Source organism: Mastomys coucha, unplaced genomic scaffold, assembly GCF_008632895.1.
Source record: "Mastomys coucha isolate ucsf_1 unplaced genomic scaffold, UCSF_Mcou_1 pScaffold11, whole genome shotgun sequence".
In the NCBI taxonomy this organism is placed as follows: domain Eukaryota; kingdom Metazoa; phylum Chordata; class Mammalia; order Rodentia; family Muridae; genus Mastomys; species Mastomys coucha.
Window position 1 is genome coordinate 28,314,606 of NW_022196893.1, and position 20,616 is coordinate 28,335,221.

The following is a 20,616-nucleotide window of genomic DNA, read 5'->3' on the forward strand; positions in this document are numbered from 1 at the left end:
TACCCCTTCCCATGCTGCCTTAACCAGCACTACCCCTTCCCATGCTGCCTTAACCAGCACTACCCCTTGTTTGCAAGTCTCTTCACTGTTGTGTAAGCCAGGCTCCTAGACAGCCTCCTCTCTCCGCTTCTCATCTTGCCACAGAGATGCTCTGGATAACTGACTGTTAGCTGCAGTGTACAGTCCTTTACCTGGACTCTGGGGACCCCAACTCAGGTCATCAGGCTTGGCTTTTACCTACTGAATCCCCCCACCCCTGAAACCCTAAAATGTGTATCTTAAAATTAGAATTACTGTATGGGAAAGTGTGAACTGGACTCTCTTACTTCAGTGAAAATGCTCTAAACCCAAGGAAATTTCGCATCAGGACTACAGAGGTAGCTCAATGGTTAAAAAGCATTCACTGCTCTCACAGAGAGCAAGAGTTAAGTTTCCGGGACCGGAGTCAGGCAGCTTTACAGCTCCTAACTCCAGTTTCAGGGGATCCAGCACCTGTGGTCCGTGTGCATGCACACACAGACACACACACACACACACACAGAGAGAGAGAGAGAGAGAGGGGGGGGACAGGGAGAGGGGGAGAGAGAAAAGAGAGAGAAATAATAAATCTTTCAAAAAGAAAAGGAATGGCACTCCTGAGCCTGTCACTTGTCACTTGGTTTTTCCATGCTTGTCCACCTTTCCTCGCTGGCTTAAGAGAACAACCCAGTTGCATAAGTCCAGGTTATTGCTTAGAAGGAAAATTATATAAAAGTTTGGCGTGAGACAAACTTACAAAGCACGCATTAATTTTGTACCTGTATTTAAAATCCATGAGATCAGGCTCCTACTTAACAACTGATATTCCTAGACACTTAGGGGTCTACACCACAGCATTCAGTCCCAGGACTTACCATCATCCTATGTTTGCTCAAAGCAAGAGTGTTTGAATACTCAGGGTTTGCTGCTGTTGTTGTTGTTGTTTTCTGATTAAAAAGACCTTGGTTTCTACCTAAGTCTATCTTGCCCTAACCTGGCATCTGGGCACGAGATGCAGCTATGGTTGAATGCCACCACCACCCCCTCCCAGTACTGCCCCCCAGTTGTCTGCCAAGCCAAACACTTATTTCTTAGGGACCAGCAGCTGGAAGGCCTTAGGGATCTCTTCTAGACGAGATGAGATACAGTTTAGGGACTCTCTTCAATTTTGTTGCCGGAGTGGTGCCAGCCCCATCACACCCATGGTGCCCCAGAGGCAGCACAGCCATGCCCTCCCTCCCTGGCATTTGAGGCTGCTGTGATCCTAACTAATCATAGCACCCCCAAGTCTGCATTTCTCTAAATATGAAGGGAGAAGAGAAGATCCCCCACACACACCCTGTGGTCATACTACCAGCTCCATACATCTGATGCTTAAATGGATGTCACTACAATGAACTCTTGGCTGGTAACATGGCTCGGAAGGACTCGCTCTGCACAGTGAGGAGCAGGGTGGTCATTTCTAATCCGGTGTAATGTTGTTCGCAGTACGGAGCTCCAGTTCTGCATCCTCCTCCCTAGGGAGGGTCCTTCGGACCACTTGCTCCTTAACTCCCGGCTGACCAGTCTGCTGCAGAGAACCCCAGGCAGCCCTGAGAGAGCTGTCACACGTCCACTATCACCAACCGTGTCGCCAGTAAGTCGCCAATGTCACTGTCAACTCTCACCTGGGCCTCTGGAAGGTGCCACTGTTGAACACACCCAACTTCCCCTAGGAAGATGCCCACTTGCTTCTCCTCTGCCTTTGGTCACTCTTGATTTTAATCCTTCTCCACGCCCATGGGTGTTTAAGGTAACCATTCTTTCGGACCCCTTATCTTCTCCAGGGAGCATGCCTGGGCTCCCCTCAGTCCCTTGGCTTCTGTCGGTCATACACAGCCCATGATTCTCTCTGAGCCTCCCTCACTGAGATGCCTGTGAGCTATGGTGCTATGTTAGTTAGTCCATCTTCACCCCAGTCCTATATTCCCTCAGTCTATGGTGTAGGTTACAAGGCCAGTGTGACTGTGCTGAGGTTCCTGGGAAACCAGACTCTAAAATGAAAGGAATTGGAAACACCAACGGGTCCCAGCCCTCCCCTTCAGTGCCAGAGAGGCACGTGATTATCTCTTGGCAGACCGGAGAATAATCAGGTCCCCCCAGGCACTCACTTGTCCTCAAACTAGAACGTAAGGGTCTCCCAAACTTGGCTGGAATGCACGATGCCAGAGTGGACTGACGCAGACAGTGAAACTCTGACTGGAACATATTCAAGCTGCTTTCTCCCTCTCAAAGGGGATAAAGTCCCTGTTGTCCTGACGAGAGCTGGGGAGAGGTATCTGCTGTAATGTGGACACCGGGTGACGGAGCTTTACACACGCAGCACAAGCTCGTCACGTCAAACACCTCAGGTTGCATCGGTAAATAGGCAACAGAAGCATCAAGTCCCAGAGCACATGCATTTACAGTGATTTAAACGTCTGAAACACAGTACATTGGGGTCTATGCAGCCGTTCATGTAACTTAAGGTTTTACATATACACAAGCAGATGGACAGATGTGAGTCTGCTACGACGAAGGTCTAGGAAGTTACTCAGACATTTCGGTATTGACACATATCCTTGGCATCAAATAATGACGCCTTTAATGTTTCAGCGACATCTTTTGTACCAGGATACAGCCCAGAGATTACAGAGAAGACGGCTAAACAGAATATGCCCCTTTGCACCACATACGATGTGGCATAGTCATGTGGATGTTCTAAAGTTTGTCTATTCTGGTTGAATTGATGATTTTGGCTGAAAAACCTCTATGCTAACTTTGTGCTTTATAAATAACCAATTCTTCCTTCTGTATCTTTTAAAAGGGGAAGAAGCCACTCATGTTTTTCTTTTAAAAAAAAGAAAAAAGAAAAAGAACAAGCTCAGCTCAACTTTGGTTCTAGAAAGTCAAAAGAGTCTATTTTTAAAGAATGCTAACACATAGCTTTATTTTTCCCTCAAGAAAACCAAATAAAGAGATAATGGCCGGTCCTATTGCCTTCAAGGCAGCTTTGAAATCCTCCGCGAGGCTGAGGGCTAAGATGCGGCTACTGGGAGCTCAAACTCTCAACATCAACTGCCTCTTCACCCAGCACGAGAAGCTTTGCCTCTCACGTCCTAGCAACCATCTTAAAAGACACCCTTTGGATTTATCTCAAAAGACAAAACAGTTGCTGTCCTACTACTAGTTCTGCAGACCAAAGTTAAAGTAGGGAGAGATTAAATCACACACACCAGACAAGAACACAGGCAGGCACCCAGCTAAGTAGAAGCCACAAAGGGTGTGTCTGAGAACACGGAATTGACTGAGTCTGAGTCAGATTTGGCCCTGGTGGACTTTAAGATGCCCTCGGCTATAATGGTCTCCCTAGGGAAAAGCTTGATTTTCCCATTCTGTCCCGCCACGGCCGCCGCCGCAGCAGTATCCTTCAGGGGCTCCAGAAACACCACTCTTTTACCTGCCTTCCGATCATCAGCAGAGGCATCACTAGTGGGGCCGGGGCTGAGAATGGACGAATGGGCACTGCTTTGGCTCAGCATGTTTTTCTGTCTCTTGGCTTTACATGTGCAGGGGCACGGTGTCAGGTACAGGTACAGTAGCACTAGAACTATACTGGCCACGCAGGCGGCCAGAGTGGTAAAGGCCGTGTTAAAAGCCTCGTGGGCGTGGGACCTGTTTATGGTGAAATTGCTCACGTTTATCATGATATCCACGGTCTCATTTAACAGCCTCTGCCTGTTCATTGCGATACAAGAATAAACTCCAGCGTCCTCAAAACCTGGGTTCTCTATAACCAGACTCCCGTTGTAAAACACACGAAAGTTCCCCGTGTCTTTATCTGGTTCCAGCAGTCTGTTATCGGGGCCGACCCAGATGAAATCAGTATTTCCATTAGCAGTCTTGCTGTCACAGTGGACGATCGCCCTTTCCCCAACCTGAGCCTCGTGGATAAAGCCAAGTGCATGGAAGGAGCCGTTGATAACGCTATAAGAACAGTTCAGAAAGCCCTCCTGGAGCAGCTGCAGCTGGTGGGAGTGCCTGGAGTCAGACCACAGGCGACAGGTGTAGTCATTCTTAAAATCCATCACAGAGCTAAAGTGCCTACGGTACCAAAAGGTCAGCAAGGAGTACAGGGAACAATCACAGACAAACGGGTTCCCGTGAAGGTAGATGCCTCGCAGCTGTTTCCCGGGCACTAGATTTATATGGTGCATTGGTATGGAAGGGATTCGATTATAAGAAACGTCTAAAAAGGTCAGGTCAGCCAGCTTGAACCTCCCGACATACAAATCCATAGGGAACTGCGTGAGGAGGTTCCCACTCAAGTAGAGTTTCTGCAAGTGGGCGAGTCCTCCGAACGCCGCCGGGTCCAGATAGGAAATGTGGTTGTTGTAGAGCAGCAGCACTTCCAGAGCCCTCAGCTCTTGGAACGTGGCACTCCTCACCGACTTCAGCCTATTGGATGATAAGTCCAGACACTTTAAATTGGGAGTCGTGGAGAAACTGCCCGTGGAGATACTGGTGATGTCGTTGTGACGAAGAATTAAGGTGCTCAGCTTGACAAACGACACCGGGATCCAGTCGGCATCCAGAAGTCCGATTCTGTTATAGCTCAGATCCAGTCTTTTAATCAGTCTGAAAAGGTTCCCAGGCACCTTAGACAGGTTTTTGTTGGTGCAGCTGACAATATCGGTGGCACAGATGCAAGCAGTGGGGCACATTCCTGAGGCGCTGGGGCTTACCATCACTGCGATCACCAACAGACACAGCAGCTCTCTGCAACCCGGTTTGACAGCTCTAGGCAGGGTGGGCAGTGTGTGGAGCCTTAACGACATTATGGTCGCCTCTGAGTCTCTTGCCAGTCGCTTCTCACCAGTTCAGCCTCCCTCCAATCTGGTAACAACATTGAAAACGGGAGAAAAGTACAAGTTAGCCACTAGTTAACCCGTTAGAGTTATTCCCTAATTGCTTTCGTTCCAATTAACTTTTGAAATGGCTTTCATCTCCAAAGGGGGGGGGGAGCTTTAAAAAAAAAAAAGGAATAAGAAGAACCTGTTAAATGCATTTTTCCTAGATTACTCCAACTCAGTAAGATTTCCTGGCACCTACTCTCCATGCAACAGTCTCACTGTGAGAAACTCAGTTTTTTTGTGGTTTTGTTTTTAAAGGATGCCTTCTGCCTTCACTCCCTCCACCGACACACAAAAAAATACACAATCGCATCCCATAAACAATTGAACGGAAATACTTAGCCAGCCGTCGGTCTAGCGGACCACTCACAGCGCTGGGAAGCCGCAGCGGCCCCGGAGAGGCCGCCGACGGCGGTGCGCTCGGAAGGTCCGCGCGTCCGCCTGCCGGTTCGCGCCCCGCGCGCTCGCACCTTGCCTCCAGCTCCCGGTGGGCGGCAGCCTCTCAACTTTGGCGAGTTTCGAGGCGGCGGCGCGGGCTCCCCGGCTCTCTCGCTCGGCTGCAGGTACCGCCGGAGCTCGGCCGCGCCGGGAGCGGGGTGGGCGGCGGGGGAAGCCGGCCCGCCGGTGGCGCTCGCAGGCTGCAGGGCCCGGGCTCCCGCGCCCGCCGCCCGCCTTTTATCCCGCGCGCCCGGGGTCGGGAGCGGGCGGGAGGCGGGTCCCCGCGTCCTCGCTCCTCGGGCGCCGCGGCGGGCGGAGCAGGGGGCGCGCAGCCAATCGCAGAGGCGGCCCCGTGCGGGCTCCGCGCCGCCTCTCGGCCGGGTGGGACCGCAGCGAGGCCTGCGACTCTGCGCCCCCAGGCCCCGCGCCCCTCGCCCCGCGCCCGCGGGGGAGCCGCCCAGCCCGGTAGGGAGCCGCCCGGGGTGCCGGGGTGCCGCGCGCCGGAGCCCGCGCGCGCGGTGGCCCGCAGGTGGCACCCCACCCCGATCTCGGAGCCTGGCTTAGGGGCTGGGGCGAGGGGCCTGGCGGGCGCTGCGCACCGGGTGCTTGCTAGGGTCCCCGCCCGGGTTTGGAGAAGGAGGAGGAGGAGGAGGAGGAGGAGGAGGAGGACAGGAGCGAGGGCCGCGGCGCGTTCCCTCCGGCACCACCGGGGCTTTGCGGGGGGAGGGGATGCGAAGGCGCCGCGGGGACGCCCCCCGGTTCCCTGGGAAAGTTCGAGCCCTTTTCCTAACTCGGAGACGGCGGCCCGAGGCACCGGGCCCAGTTCTAGAAGCAAAGGGGGCAGGAAAGAAGGCTTCCGGTTGGAATGCACAGATAAGGGCATTTAGCTTTAAAAAAAAAAATAAAATAAAATAAACAAACAAAAAAATCCAGAGTCGTGCGGGCGGCTTCGGGACTAGGATGAATACAGTAGGGGTGGCTACGCAGAAGGACTAGTCCCCTAGAGGCCGTGCAGCCACCAGGGCTCCAGTAGACTGAGCTAGCTAGCATTCTGGGAAGGCACAAGCTGGACAAGGCCATGTGAAAATGAGGTAGAGAGCTTGAAGCTGGTGGGCTTTGCGATTACAAATCCATTCTTGTTTAAGGCTTAAACGATGGGATTTGACTGAGCCAAATGATCCATTTGGCGTTGTGTACGGATTAAAAGAAATAATTTACTGTCCTTAAACATCACACGCTAACCACAGTAGAAGGGCTAGGGAGCCATTGAAAGGCAGACAAAATTGGGGAGACAGTGAGAGCAGAACACGTGAATACAACTTTAAAAACCGAAATGATTACCCTCACCCCAGCCCCAGGCACCCTTAAATTTAGCGAAAACTTCCTGAGTGAGTTTTTGGCGTGGACCTGATAGACCTGTGTGTTGCGTTCATTTGGACTGGTTCCGGAATGGCTCTGTGATTCAGTGTTTTCAAGGGAGGGCAACTTGGTTCCTGTTAGTTTCACTTTCACTAAAGATTGACTTTTACCACAAGCATCCACCCGGTGTGCTTCAGGGGCGCATTCTTCACTTCCCCAGAGAAATACGTTAAGATTTCCAATCAGACCACGCCCCCCTGGCTTCTCAAACAACTCGGGTTTAAAGAGGTCACAGTCACAAAGCTGACGGTCACCTGGAAATGGAATCAGGTAATCAAAGGAATACTATTTAAATGACCTGTAAGTGACTGGGGTTTGCAGTATTTTACTGATATCCTACTGGAAGGAAACCAGGAAGGCTGTTAAACCCGTGCTTTTCAGAAAATGATCTAAAATGGGTGGAAGTTATCCTATCCCTGGAGGCAGCTGGCAGAAGTATCTCGCTATCACCCCACAACTGTACACAAACTCACAGGCAGGTCTATCTGAGACCAGATCTCTAGACTCCCACATATGTCAAAGGCAAGAGAGGCGCGAAAGGCCTCTATTTACTAGCATGGAGACAAGAAAGCTGACTTTAATAATAGCAAAAGTATGGCCTTACTTTGCGGAAGATATTGTTTTTGTTTTTAAGGTTTATTTGTTAACCTTTATCATCTAATGGATCCCCACTGTGGGAGTCCATTTTTGGTTGCTATAACAAAATACCTAAACGGGGTGAGTTTTTCAAAGAAATGTATTTGAGCCCACAGTTAAAGAATCTGGCTGTCCAAGGTCATGCCTCTTGCTCAGTCCTGCCTCTAGAGAAGAACCCCCATGGTATTCACAGCAGGGTAGATGACAGAAGAGTAAGAGAAGAAGCCACACAGAGGCACAGCATGCCAGAGAGGTTCAGGACCCACATTTGTTATTTGTATAACAACTTTAGCACCTGGAGTCCCTTGAGACCTTCATTAATCCCGTGGTCCCATGGGTGAGCCTCCATGAATTGATGGCTCAACATTAGACCCCACCTCCTGGAAGTTTCATACCCTCATACAGCCACATATGGTCAGGCTTCTATCAAGTGGGTTTTGGAGGAACACACTCGAATTGTATTCAAATCATAGCACCCCGTCTCCACTATAAGGAAAATCCCTTATGGCAACCGTTTCCTGTCAGGGTCACAGCTGACACTTGGTTGGCATTCAGGAACATTTTGATGAATGAAACCTAAGAGGATGCCTGCATGGTGACAGTCTCGGTCTGCTGGCTCTTATCCTTTACCCGTCATAAAGTGTGTCTGAAAGCAAGCGATCCTGACAAGCATTGGAGTCCTAGATCCAGCCGCGCCTGAAAGCCACCAGATGCTTTCACTTAACTGTATTCTCTACTGCTTCGTCCTTGTTTTGGGTACACTGTTCTGTGATGTGCTTTTATCCCTTGTGACAGACCTCGTCCTGATGTGTTCAGTGGAGGTGTGAGATGTCCGTGTGTTCTTATGTGCCAGACTGAGCTGTGCTTGCCTACAGCAGCTCGCTCATTGTTCACTGAACCCTACAGTGTGATACTGTCCCATAACCCAGATGATAAACGGCTGCACTCCAAATTGTTTGAAAGTGGAATGTGTTGAAATGGTCCTGAGGCTCGGCTTGAAGAGGTTTTAAGTTGAACAGAACCGAGAAGTTTCTTCCTCCAGCTTGGAATGAGTACCAAGACAGATGGCTGAGTGCCGTCTCGGGCTCTAAAATAGGACAGATGGATGGTCCTCTGGTCTCGTCCGCGTGGTATTTTTCTATTGATATTTTTGACCGTTTGAGGATGACTCCATTGGATAGTAAGAAGTGGCTTCGGCGTATGATCTGATTTTGAATCTAGTGTGCTGAGATGGCCGTGGTCGTGGTGCACCTTCCTGGCCGTGGAAGGCCCTCCTGTCGGGAAGCCGTGATTGCGATGAGGGTCAGGTTCTAGCTCTGGTTTCCAGTTTCTCAGGTTATATTTTTAAAAACTTGAAGACTTAGAGATCAAAGGCAAGACATGATTATAGCAGTAGTGTATTTGGTTTACCTAGGGGGACAGGACTCAGACACTGAATCTATGTATAAAGTAGGGGTTTACCTGCTTGGCTTGCACTGCTGTCTTAGCAGTCCATCATTGACTATCTTCACACCGGGGATGCTGAGCACCTGGTCTGTGCCGTCTGTGAGGGTGGATGCCTCAACAGACCCAGCCTGGCCCTGAAGGCTTAGAGCCTTTCTTGTTTGACCAGTCTCCAGTCCACTGTTGGAAGCCTGAAGACGTTGGGTTCTGGTATTAGCAGAGGAATGCAGTGGCGATGGCAGCAGTAAGGTAGATGACCTTGCCAGTGAGAGCAAGGGCCAGCAGGTAAAAAGCAAGGCTTTCATCTGTGCTGCCATGGAGAGGTGCCGTGTACATCCAGGCTGGGCCTTCTCATCTCAGATCACCTGATGGAGAAGGTCCCTCACGGGTTTGCCCAGCACGCTTGCCTCCTAGGTGACTCTGCATCCGGTTCGTTTGACAAGCAAGATTTACCCTGACATAGCTGCTTTTGCTAATGGCTTTCTACCTGGTGTGGTGGTTTCCTTTTCTTTATTTCTTTTAAGTCTAGCAAGTTTCCTGTGATCCACTAAAATATCTCTCTCTCCTCTCTCCTCCCCCTCTCTCTCTACCCCCCTCACGTGTGTGTGTGTCTGTGTGTGTGTTGTGTGTTTGTGCACTCCCGAGTGTGTGTGTACCTCATTGGCAGGTAGCACTCATAATAACAGACTGTGAAAGCGAGTGTCCTTAGGAGAGAGTTTTCTTATATTAAGTGTTCATTATTCAGGAGTCAAAGCACCGGACACTAAGGGTCACACAAATGAGGCAGTGACTCTGCTTTGGGTCCTTGTCTCACAACCTCTAGAAAGAAACTCCCAGACAAGAAGGGTGCTCTTTGGAGGGAGCTTCCTATTATAGAGATACAGCTTGAAGGAGATTAAAGATCTGTTTCGGAAAGCAGAGCTCGGGAGAGGTTCCAAGGGGGGGGGAACCCTCTAAAATGTTTGTCTAGGGACTTTTTATAGGATGGCAGAAACTAAAGAAAGACGGAAGGCATTTCTGTTAAGATTGGTTTCTCCTCCAAGTGAGCATGTCACAAGTTGAGCCAATGGAGGCCCACAATCTGTGTGTGTCCAGCAGGGAGATGTCCACAGGCTGCACACCTGATGCTCTCTCAGGGGAGTGCTCATGCTTTGGAGCCCCCTCTTCACCTTTGACTTGTCCGTTCGATGTTGACCTTGACTGTTGGCAGTTCACCCTGCCTTCGGCTGCTGCTGCTGCAGCTGCGGACCTTACAGGTGGTGTGGTCTTGGGCCCTGGTGGGGTCTGCTAGCCATTACGTATTCTCTTCCCTCTTTGTTCTCCTGCTTCCGTGATCCAACTTGCAGTTTCGGCATGGTGGGAGCTAACTACTGTCATCGCTTCAAAGATAAAAGTGCTGTTTTCATTGATTCTGTCACATCTGGCCCCCCATCTACAGGGTGTGCCCTTTCTGGGACAGGTGCAAGCTTCTTAGAAACCATTTTTTACCCACAATGAAGCCTGTTATAACTGGTCGTGTTAGAAATAAAAATATTCGGAAGGCAGCAGTGCCTCGCGCACACTCCTCCAGGCAGAGGGTCTTTGGGGGAGCCAGCTCGCCTGCCAGAAGGCCCACCCTTCCTCTGATTTACTCAGCTGGGTTAGTTAATACCTCTGGCATATCCCTTTTATCCCTAACCTTTATTTTACTGCTACAATAGGGTTTTTTCCTCAAGTGTTGATCCAGGGGAAGTGCGTGGCTTTGCCCAGCAGCTCCAGAAGTGCAACACCTTCAGCACTCTTTCCTAGTTTTGGCTGGCCTCTGCAGGTCTGTGTGCATTGTCCAGTGTCTGCTAGGGCGGCAGCACCCTGTCCCAGAACTCTTGCTATTGGTGATGCGTTTTCAGGTCACCGCTCAGCTCGGACGCTGTGCTTTTGCTGGAAGCATCCTCTGCTTGGTTGGAAATGGAGCAGGGACCACATCCCCTGCCCAAGGAGAACCCAGGCAGTCAGCTCTGGAGCATCACCCAACCCACTCTCTCGGCTTCCTCTTCATTCCAGGATGCTGTTGGTAGTCAGTGGAGAGAAAAGTCACCATTTTAAACATTTTAACTGTACAATTTAGCTTGTCCCAAATTGTAAGTTCATATTTTGGTCTGCTTACAGCAGTACGCACCAGGCACCCCTAAGCCGAGAGGCATCAAACAGGTGGTGCCCGGTCCTCTCTTTTGAAGAATGGATGTCAAATGTCTCCCAGAAGGCTTGGGTGTTTGAACAGCTGGTCCCCTGCTTGGTGTAGGTCTTGAAGTGGGGCTTAGCTGGAGGGAGTGGCTTACTGAAGGGGCACTCCTGCCATGGTGCCTCCCCAACAGGAAGGGGTGTGGAGCCTTGAACTGTAAGCCAAGGACCCCCTCTCTTGGGTTACTTCCTGTAAGGCATTTCTTCACAACCCTAACAGAAGTCGCTCCTCTCCCCTTCCCAGCCCTTGCGAGCTCCGTCTCACGTCCTGTCTCTGGGGACTGGCCTTTTCCAGCCAGGCGCCTAGAAAGGATGGTGCAGTGTGCAGCCTTTGGTGTACACCGTCACTTGCTTACCCTTTTCAAAGTTTGGGTAGCATTGGGACCAGCCTGTTGAAGTCCCTGCAGAGTTGTTTAGCTGTGCTTGGACGTAAAGCAGGTAGGGGTACAGTCCCTGTTCTTCAGAGTTTTCAACTCTGAAAGTCTGAGACAGCAGAGTGATCATAGAACTCCATTAGTGCGGCGAGATTGAAGATCAAGTCTCCGGCAGATTTCCCATAGCTTGCCCAGAATCCCTATGGATTAAATGGGGGATATGACAAACACTGTTCTCTTAAGGTACTTTCAACTTCCAAACTTTCTCCTGAGTTTTGGGCAGCAGTGTGTCTGTCGTCTGTGGCTCAGGCCTGGGACACGGCCTGTAAACAGCAGGTTCTGAGTAATTGGAGCAGGTCTGGACATCATTTCTCCTATGATCTGTTGCTGTTTCACTGAGCACCTAGCCTCCTCCATCTCCTGAGTGCTTGTGTCTGTCTCTTGCTCCTTCAACAGAAGCGATAGAAGCTACTTGTTCACAGTAGACACATTGTTTTACCAAGCATGTAATTTTTTTAAATTATTTATCTGGTGAGTTATTTGAGGTTTTTTGTTTTTTTCTTGTTTTTTGTTTTGTTTTCCTTTTTTGAAACAAGGTCTAGGTTGGTGGGGATCTCATTATGTAGCCCACACAGGCCCCAAACTCCAGATCCTCCTGCCTCAGCCTTCTGAGTGTTGGGGTTACAGGTGTGTCGGCAGACTTGGCTCAGGTATTGAGCTGCAGCTGGCTGGCTATCACATGTTCAGGACAGCACCTTTTCTAACAGAAAGCGGGGGCACGTTCTTAATGTAACAGGTGTGTGGGTTAACGGATATGAGTGCACAAGGCTGGCATCACACTTGCTTATTGCCTCTTCGACTGTGGGTTGTGACCGAGGGAGAATGACCGGATGTCAGGGCTGGTTTCTGAACATTAAAAAGCCAAATGTTAATTCAGAATTAGAGTGAATTCAAGGAGCGTCTGGCAGGACTCACCTGTGTTACGTTATGTGACGTCACCACAGCCTTGGTACTGAACACAAGGCATGCACACTTCTGGTGTCATGCAGAGCGGCACCCCTAAAAGCTGCAGAAACCCCCCAGCTTAGACCCCATGCTATGAACTGCAGCGTTTTTACTGTATATATAAGGCTTCCTGCTTATACAGAAAAGTAATGTTCTAATTATGAAAGCCGAAAGTATTTCATATTCCCCTACTATGGTTCTCAGCACGCAGATACTAAAGTAGTATGTTTGGATTATGTTGTGTTAGTTTGTTTTGAGATATTATTGTTTGAACGGCAGGCTGATGTTTCATTCAAAAAATCATTAAGTAAAAATCGACTTAGGATTAGGATAGAATTCCTAAAATAGCTGAAAACAATACTTTTGCCATTTTGTGTTACATATTTATGCAGAGCTATTATCATCATTGGTGATTATAAAATCAAGATATCAATCAACTCAAAAAAAACCATTGATAGTTATTCATCACTGTGAGAGTGTCCTTTAGTGTGAAATACTTGCTATGATTTGAAGATTCAATTATTGTTTAAATTGCGTATGTGTATATTGTTTATATGTGTGTATGAGTGTATGATCATGAGTGCACACACATGGGCAAGAGCAAGTACCTCCAAAGGCCAGAAGAGGGCACTGGAGTCCCTGGTGATGGAGTTACAGGTAGTTGTGAGTCATCTAGTCTGAGGACTGAGAACTGATCTCTGGTCCTCTGCCAGAGGACCACCTAGACTTTACCAATGAGCCACATCCCTCCAGCCCGTTTCTGTAAAAATAACAACCACCTTTATCTTACTGCAATGCAAGTTTTCGTTCATCTCCAATAAATAGTAAAATTATATACCAAAAAATGTGTTAAAATAAAATTTTTATTCCAGCATGTTTTCAGTTTGTATAGCTATCATACATGCATACATCAGTTGTCTTTTAAAAATGTATAGGGCAATAATGGGTCATGAGTAGAAAAGCTTAAGAAGCCCTGCTATATTGCTATCTAAAATAATATGGAAGGGTACTATTTGAGGACATCAAAATTACAAAATGGTACAATTATGATTGTAATTGAATTACACATATGAATTATAGATTATACATTATGTGAACAAGTTATATTCCTACACCACCAGTGGTTTTTAAAATATCCCCCTTTCTCTCCTATCTCTGTGTTCTAGTATTCTACAATATTTTATGATGAGAAAAACACAACAGAAAGCTCTAGCTGGTTAGAGTTTCTGTTTAGGTGGGATTCTCACTTAATAACACCCACTTCAATTTCAGAGAGCCAGATCCTCCTGTACCTCTTAGGCAGGCAGCGAAGTAACCCCTAAGGGGGCGGGTGGAGACTCAATTCCGCCTGTATTGGCACTACAGTTATTCATCATTTCCTAAGCACCTAAGTGTGTGTGTGTGTGTGTGTGTATGTGTGTGTGTGTGTGTGTGTGTGTGTGGTGGGGGCACCGTTAGATGATTACAGTGCTGTGTAAATGACCGGGCAGCCACACCAGCGCCGTGCAAATGAGGCACACAGTGGAAACAGATTTCCCGCCTTCTCAGCTCCAGGTCAGGACTCAATCAATATCTTTTGTTGAATCTCACTGTAAAACACTGAGTCCTCCCAAGGCGAGCCTTTGCCAAGGTCACTGGCTCCTATGCCCCACGCCACCATTTGGTTCTCAATGGGAAATGAAAATAATCGCAATCAAGGACCCTTTCTCTTAATCGTGAAAATGCTGTGTGCTTCCTGCAGGAAGACTGGAAGGGTGGAGGAGAAATGGAATCAGAGAACTGCCGTTCATAATCTCACTGGCAAATTAAAGTTTCAGCTCAAAGAATAAGTCCACTGGAGTGAAGTCAGTAAAGTGATTTTCTTCTTTGTCACACTTACACATTGCTAAAAACACACCTTGTGCTCCCCGATTTCTGCTACCCCTCCCTCTTCCTGCTCCTCCCCTTCCTCCTCTTCTTCTTCCTCCTCCTTTTCCTCCTCCTCTTGTTGCTATGTAACCCAGCCCCCTCCTGCTCCCCACCTCCACTCCCCTTCCTTCCTGCCCCTCCCCTTCCTGCCCCTCCCCTTCCTGCCCCTCCCCTTCCTGTTCCTCCCTTCTTGCGCTCCTCTTTTTGCACTTCCTTCTCCTCCTCCTCCTCCTCTTCCTCCTCCTCCTCCTCCTTCTCCACTTTTTGCTCCTTCTCTTCCTTCTTCTCCTTTTGTTGCTATGTAACCCAGCCTGGCCTCAAACAGGCCCTCTCTGTGCCTCTGCCTTCCAAATGCTGAATTTATAGGAGTGCATGTAAACATATTTATAAAAATAAAAATACGCCCATTTTCTTTGATATTCCAAATTCAGCCTTAGGGATGAAATACACAAATAAAAATTTCCTTCTGAAAACCTGTGGGGCTGACGACATGGTTCAGTGGGTAACCTCATGCTCAGGCATGAGGACATGAGTTCAAATGTGCACAACCCACTTAAAAACCAGACCCACATGCCTGTAACCCCATCACTCTGTGGGTTACAGAGTCCCAGGGACTCACCGGCTTGCCAATCTAGGGGGAAGTGCAAGCTCTGGGCTCAGTCAGAGAGCCTGGCTCAAAAAGAGGGGTGGGGAGGGGCAGAGAGCTATTAAAGATGTTTGGCATCAACCTCTGGTCCCCACAAATGTATGCATGGGTAAACACCCTGCAAACATATACACACACACATAAACACAGCATGCACAACAAAAAATATACAGTTTTGAAAAAGTCAAATGTGCCAAAACAATGTTTGTAATTATTATGACTACCTTTTAGGGTCTAGGGCATAAATCATAGGAGTCTAATTTTCATTTTTCGAATTACTGGCCTGGAGGGATCATCTAATTGAATTCCTAAATGCTATTATATCCTCAAAGCTGGAGTCATCGCTGACATTCCCATACACACTGATAATATTTAAAACTCCCAGGTTTGAGAATTTCATGTAGCATTAATTACCGTAGTTTTATAAAGGCAGATGTGATTATTCAAAATAACATCTAGTTTGAAGCAAACATCACTCTCCTGCTATGAACACAAATGAAACAAGATAGCATTGAGGGAGAAAACGAGAAACCTTGCTGCTACCCTCTGCCTGGACCACCATTGGTGCTCCATTGGTTACTTTCACCAAACGCAGGCTTCAGTGTTTGGTGCTCCATGGAACTCTGACCTTTCCGTTTGTAGTAGTGAGGTGTAGCATCACATTCCTTAGGAGGAGGACTTCTGGAAAGATCACAGGAAGTGGTCCTAGTAAGTGCACACAGTCTATGCAGCACTTCACCACACTCTGGCCTAAGGCTTCCCACTGAACTGCTACAAGGACCCTAGGAAATGGCTGTTAGAGCCCCGTTTCCTAACAAGAGCTACGGAGCTTAGTTAGTGAAGTGACCCAAGATTGGAGGTAGATCTCACTCCCTTACCCCGTCCTTTCTTACTCCAGTTGCAAGCTTAACCATTAGTGCTAATGTTTCCCATTTAGGGAGTAGCAGAGCCAACCATGATTTAAATTCCATTCAGCAAATATTGTTAGTCCTGGCCACACTCCCAGAACTATAATGTGGCTGCTCTCTTCTAGGAATCTGCATTGTGATTAGAAATAAATATCAGCAATGACGCAGTACAGAGAACACGACTCCAAGCCGGAGGTGACCGATCGCCGAAATGCTTGCCCCAGAAAGATGCAGAATTTTAGCTTACTCATGTTGTTGACAAAATACCTGATTCAACAAAGTGAAGTGTATCTAAGTTAAAACATAATTTGTGGTAAACTAGTAAGTAACCAGAGGTGAACAATGGTTTCAGAACTAAGTGACCATGTAAGGCACAGCGACACATGCATGTAGTCCTGATTCTTAGGAGGTGGACCCAAGAGGGTCACTTGTTCAAGACTAGCCTCGGTTATGTAGCAAGTTTAAGGTTAGCCTGGGCTTCATAAGACACTGCCTCAGAATTGGTTGACAACAAAAGGAATTGAGCAACTGTAAGATTCCTCTTCTCCATGACATTAACCACAAAGATTTCTAAGCAAGGAAGATATAGCTCTTGGCATGCACAGTGGGTCTGAAAACATCCTGTAATTAAGTGCCAAATGGCAGAGTATAGAAATAGGGTGATATGGTGAAATGGACCATTGAAGAAAGAGTCAGATCCCTGGATTTGGGTCCCCAATGCTCTGTTTCTTGGCTATGTGATCTTTAGTTGGAAGTCAGCCTTCCAGATTCTAACCTTCCGGTGTGATGTAACAAACGGAGAGGCAATTTGGTTTTGCAAGGTTGAGACAGGTGAATAGGGCTCTGAGATTTATAAAACTGTAAAAGAGTATTTTGTCTTATTGCCCTTGGCTTTAGCTGTGGTTTGATATAGCACAGATGTTTAATAAATGTTTGTTGAACTTAATGGCAAGGTTTATGTACAAAATAAATGGTGCTGGAGAGGTGGCTCACCACAGTATGTTTATGCCAATTTCGTGGCTCCCTCGAGCCCTGTTCTGCCAGAGTACAGCAGGTCCTCATTGCTCAGCCCACCTTGCTCACTCTCTGCTGCTGTGGATGACAGGATTCAGCTGGTGTGCCCACCTGGGCTTCTCAGCAACCCTGGGGACTAATGAGGGTGAATTCTTTGGTGGAAACATTTAGTTAGGAGTAAAGAGGGGTTGTCTTGTGTTCAATGGGAAATACCCAAAGGGCACTATAGAAAAATCAAAGCAAGCAAGCAAACAAATCTCTTTGGAGTAGAGTTTTGGCATGCTGCCCCTTGCCTCCTACACTGTGGTGGACCATCCTGGTGGGAGAAGGTGTGCGCTTTCTTGGCTGCTCCTGAGCAGAAGCGGACAGGCTGTCTTGATTTCTTGGCTGTTGAGTCCGTGTGCGGTCAGTGTGTTCCTCAGCATTGCAGTGTGGTCCAGGTGGGGCCAGATCAGGAGCGTCAGCATAGCTCCTACCTGCAAAACTAGAAGCTTCATATTTTTGGCATCTTTCATCCATGGAGAATGATGTCAACTAGAACCCGGAGAGTATCTACCTATTCATCCATTTATAGTTTCCATCTGGCTGTACTTCATTCCTGGAAGAAAGCCTTGAGAAATCAGAGTTATAGACATGAATGTGTTTGTTGAGTGTGAAATAGAAGTGTTTGGTATGTTTAATATTTAGCAGTATTGTTGTGCCAGGAAGCATTCGTGAACCCCAAAAGACCACCAAGGAGCCACTTCTGCTGTAATCACATTAGGGTCTGTTTATCACACACTCGAGTTTGGGCTCACAGCAGACCCACAGGAGGGTCGTGAGGCAGCTGAGAGCTCTCATGAGGCCGAGGTTTTAAAGGAAACGGAAGTAAATGGGGGGAGGGGGCCCACCTGGCAAGTATCTAACTAAGTGACTATTGTAAGCCGACAGGTGGGTGCTCTGAAGCAAGACCTTGTACGATCACAAACCCACGGTCTGAAAGCACATCTGAAACAATCGGACTAATCTTTGACTAACTGTTGCTAGGAAGCAGCTAGGGAGCCACTCTGGTCAAGGACAAGCCTGCATGTGTGCAGCTTGGGTTTAGTTGCAGGCCAAGCTCTCAGCTTTTTGCTTTTTCCCTTTTAAGATGGAGGCCCATTCCAAGATAGAGTAGGTTTGGCATCTCAGGATCAAGCCATTAGAATCTTAATGACACAAGAGCGATACCACAAGTAATGGTTGAAATCTTTTGCGTCTACTGAGATAGGTCTGTTTTTAAACTTGTGATCCCCCTGCTTCATCCTCCCATGTGTTAAGGAGGACAAGCACATGTTAACTCCTAGTTTTCAGTAAACTAGGTTTAGTAGTAGTAGTACTAGTAGTAGGTGGTAGTGGTTGGTTGGTTGGCTGGTTGGTTGGTTGGCTGGTTGGTTGAAGCAGGATCTTGTTTTATCCCAGGTAGGTGTAGTAGTAGTAGTAGTAGTAGTAATAGTAGTAGTAGGAGGAGGAGGAGGAGGAGGAGAAGGAGGAGGAGGAGGAGGAGGAGGAGGAGGAGGTTGGTTGGTTGGTTGGTTGGTTGGTTGGTTGGCTGGTTGGTTGGTTGAAGCAGGGTCTTGTGTATCCCAGCCTTGAATTCAATATGCAGGCAAAGATGCTGTTGAACTTCTGAGCCTCCTGTTTATGCTTCTCAATGCTGAAGTTACAGAAGTAAGCCACCACTCCCTCTTATGTGGGGCTGGATTCATGCCTGCTAGGCAAGGTACCAACAGAGCTACTCCCTCAGCCCCAGTGAACCCTGTTACACAAGAAATACAATGGTCTCTGATTCTGCCCTCCTGGAAAACATCCCTGTCGCACTTTAGACTGATCTTTCCTCTTTTCCCTCATCAGTACATTCACAGAGGAGAAAGAGCCGTACTGTAAATAAGGGGTAGACTCATGATGAGGAAGAGACACGTGGATAAAGAACAGAGAATTCATGTCAGAGAAACAGTCAGAAAGCTGGGGAGCTAGCTACCTCAAGAGCTAAAGGCTCAGAAGTTAGGTCAGCAGAAGCAGGCACTCTATAGAGCTGACTTGAGAGGGGAAGAGACAGGCAGTGGACCAGACTCCCAGAACAGGATAGGCTAAAGAAGAGCCACATGCCCTGGAAGGCAGCCCAGACACAGGGCTTCCACCAGGTCACATGTGCACTGGGTTCTTGCGGCCACCGACCTCCAGTGTCAGAGACCCCTGACTTGTGCAGTGCAGGTAGCTTTGTGTTAGTGGGGTCTGACACTGCCTGTCTGCTTTGGTGCTAAACTCATTTGAGAGCTTCATCTGTAGGTTTGGCTTTGTGGATAGCTGTAGATCTGTATCCTATTCCATTGTATGGCAATATCACAATTTCATTAACAAGGGCATTTGGGTAGCTTGTGTGTGTGTGTGTATGTGTGTGTGTGTGTAATTGTGTTTTCTGTATACCTGCGTGTATAAGTGTGGTTTTGTGTATATGTATGTGTATAAGTATGTTTGTGTGTATAGTGTGTATTTTTGTGTGTATGTGTGTTTTTGTGTATAAGTGTGTGTATGTGTATTTGTATGTGTGTGTATACATGTGTTTGTGTGTATATACATGTATATGCAGCCCAGAAGGCAATCAATGTCACATGTCCTTCTCAATTTCTCTCCACTTTAATTTTGGGGACAGAATTGCTTGCTGAACCTGGAGCTTACTGATTAACTAGCCAGTCTGCCAGCAAGCCCCAGGGATATTCCCATCTCCACTTCCCCAGGGCTGGGATGATCAACACACACCATAGCTCGCGGCTCTCTCCTAGGCGCTGAGGGTGGCACTCACTTCTTCATACTCACATGGCAAGTGCTTTGCCAGAGGATTCAGACCCCAAGCTGGCTTTCGGCTTGTTCCTGTATGTATCGTCGTTAACACTTGACTTTGCTAAACATGCACATTTGTTGTTTGATGGTGTGTTTGCTTGTGACAGAGTCTCTTATAGCCCAGGCTGGACTTAAAGTCATGTTAAGCAGAGGATGACCTTGAAGTAATAGGACTGTAGACATACCTAATCCCTTAGTTTCTTTTGAGTACATACCTGGGATAGATTTGTGGAGTGAGAGGTTACAGTCATGTTCAGCACTGGGCGGAACTACCAGCTTCCCAAAGTGGTTCTGCCAGTTTATCACCCCACAAGGACTATGCGGGAGCCCACATGCTTGACAATCTCTGCCAACACTGAGTATCGCTTTTCATCCTTAAGCTCTGATATGCTTGCCCCGCAGATTAACGACTCCTAGGGCCTCCTGCACTTTTGAGGAAGAGAAATTCTTAGCTTTAATAGAGTTGACTTTATTCCATTGTTTCTTTTGTGGTTAGTTGGTTTTTCTATTTTGTATTTAAGGGCAATTTGCACCAAGCTCCTGGAGGGGTTTGCCCCTGAAGGCTCAAGGTTTGCCTCTATGTTGTAGAAAATATTTAAAATCCTGGCCCAGGGTTTCTACTCCGCCTTGGTTATTGAGTTCCCAGATGAAAGACACTCACAACCTTTATATTTACAAAAAGCCCTAAACAGCACAATGGCTGGGCAGCTGGGCAGCTGCCTACCCTCCGTGCTGTTCGAATCTATTTCCTATCGGTTGCCCCTAGTTATCACTTACTGTTCGAATCTATTTCCTATCGG

General features: G+C 47.9%; 2 protein-coding genes across 14 annotated transcripts in view; one reads left to right on the forward strand and one right to left on the reverse strand.

The window, feature by feature from the left end:
• Positions 1 to 2,442: 2,442 nt before the first annotated feature.
• Amigo2 (adhesion molecule with Ig like domain 2) overlaps positions 2,443 to 20,616 on the reverse strand; it is an 18,826-nt gene continuing 652 nt past the window's right edge. For 2 of the 7 annotated variants that reach the window (XM_031354006.1, XM_031354013.1), the window contains exon 2: positions 2,443 to 4,932. In XM_031354006.1, the coding sequence (XP_031209866.1) occupies positions 3,300 to 4,874 (1,575 nt within the window). In that variant the 5' untranslated portion in view covers positions 4,875 to 4,932 and the 3' untranslated portion in view covers positions 2,443 to 3,299. Of the gene's footprint in view, positions 4,933 to 5,287; positions 5,660 to 20,031; positions 20,245 to 20,616 lie in introns of those variants that run through there. The other 5 variants (XM_031354000.1, XM_031354003.1, XM_031353996.1 and 2 more) reach the window with 5 other exon arrangements.
• Pced1b (PC-esterase domain containing 1B) overlaps positions 5,406 to 20,616 on the forward strand; it is a 143,390-nt gene continuing 128,179 nt past the window's right edge. For 3 of the 7 annotated variants that reach the window (XM_031354045.1, XM_031354021.1, XM_031354030.1), the window contains exon 1: positions 5,733 to 5,852. The gene's annotated coding sequence lies outside the window, so the exon portion shown is untranslated. Of the gene's footprint in view, positions 5,513 to 5,721; positions 5,853 to 6,922; positions 7,077 to 20,616 lie in introns of those variants that run through there. The other 4 variants (XM_031354041.1, XM_031354035.1, XM_031354025.1 and 1 more) reach the window with 4 other exon arrangements.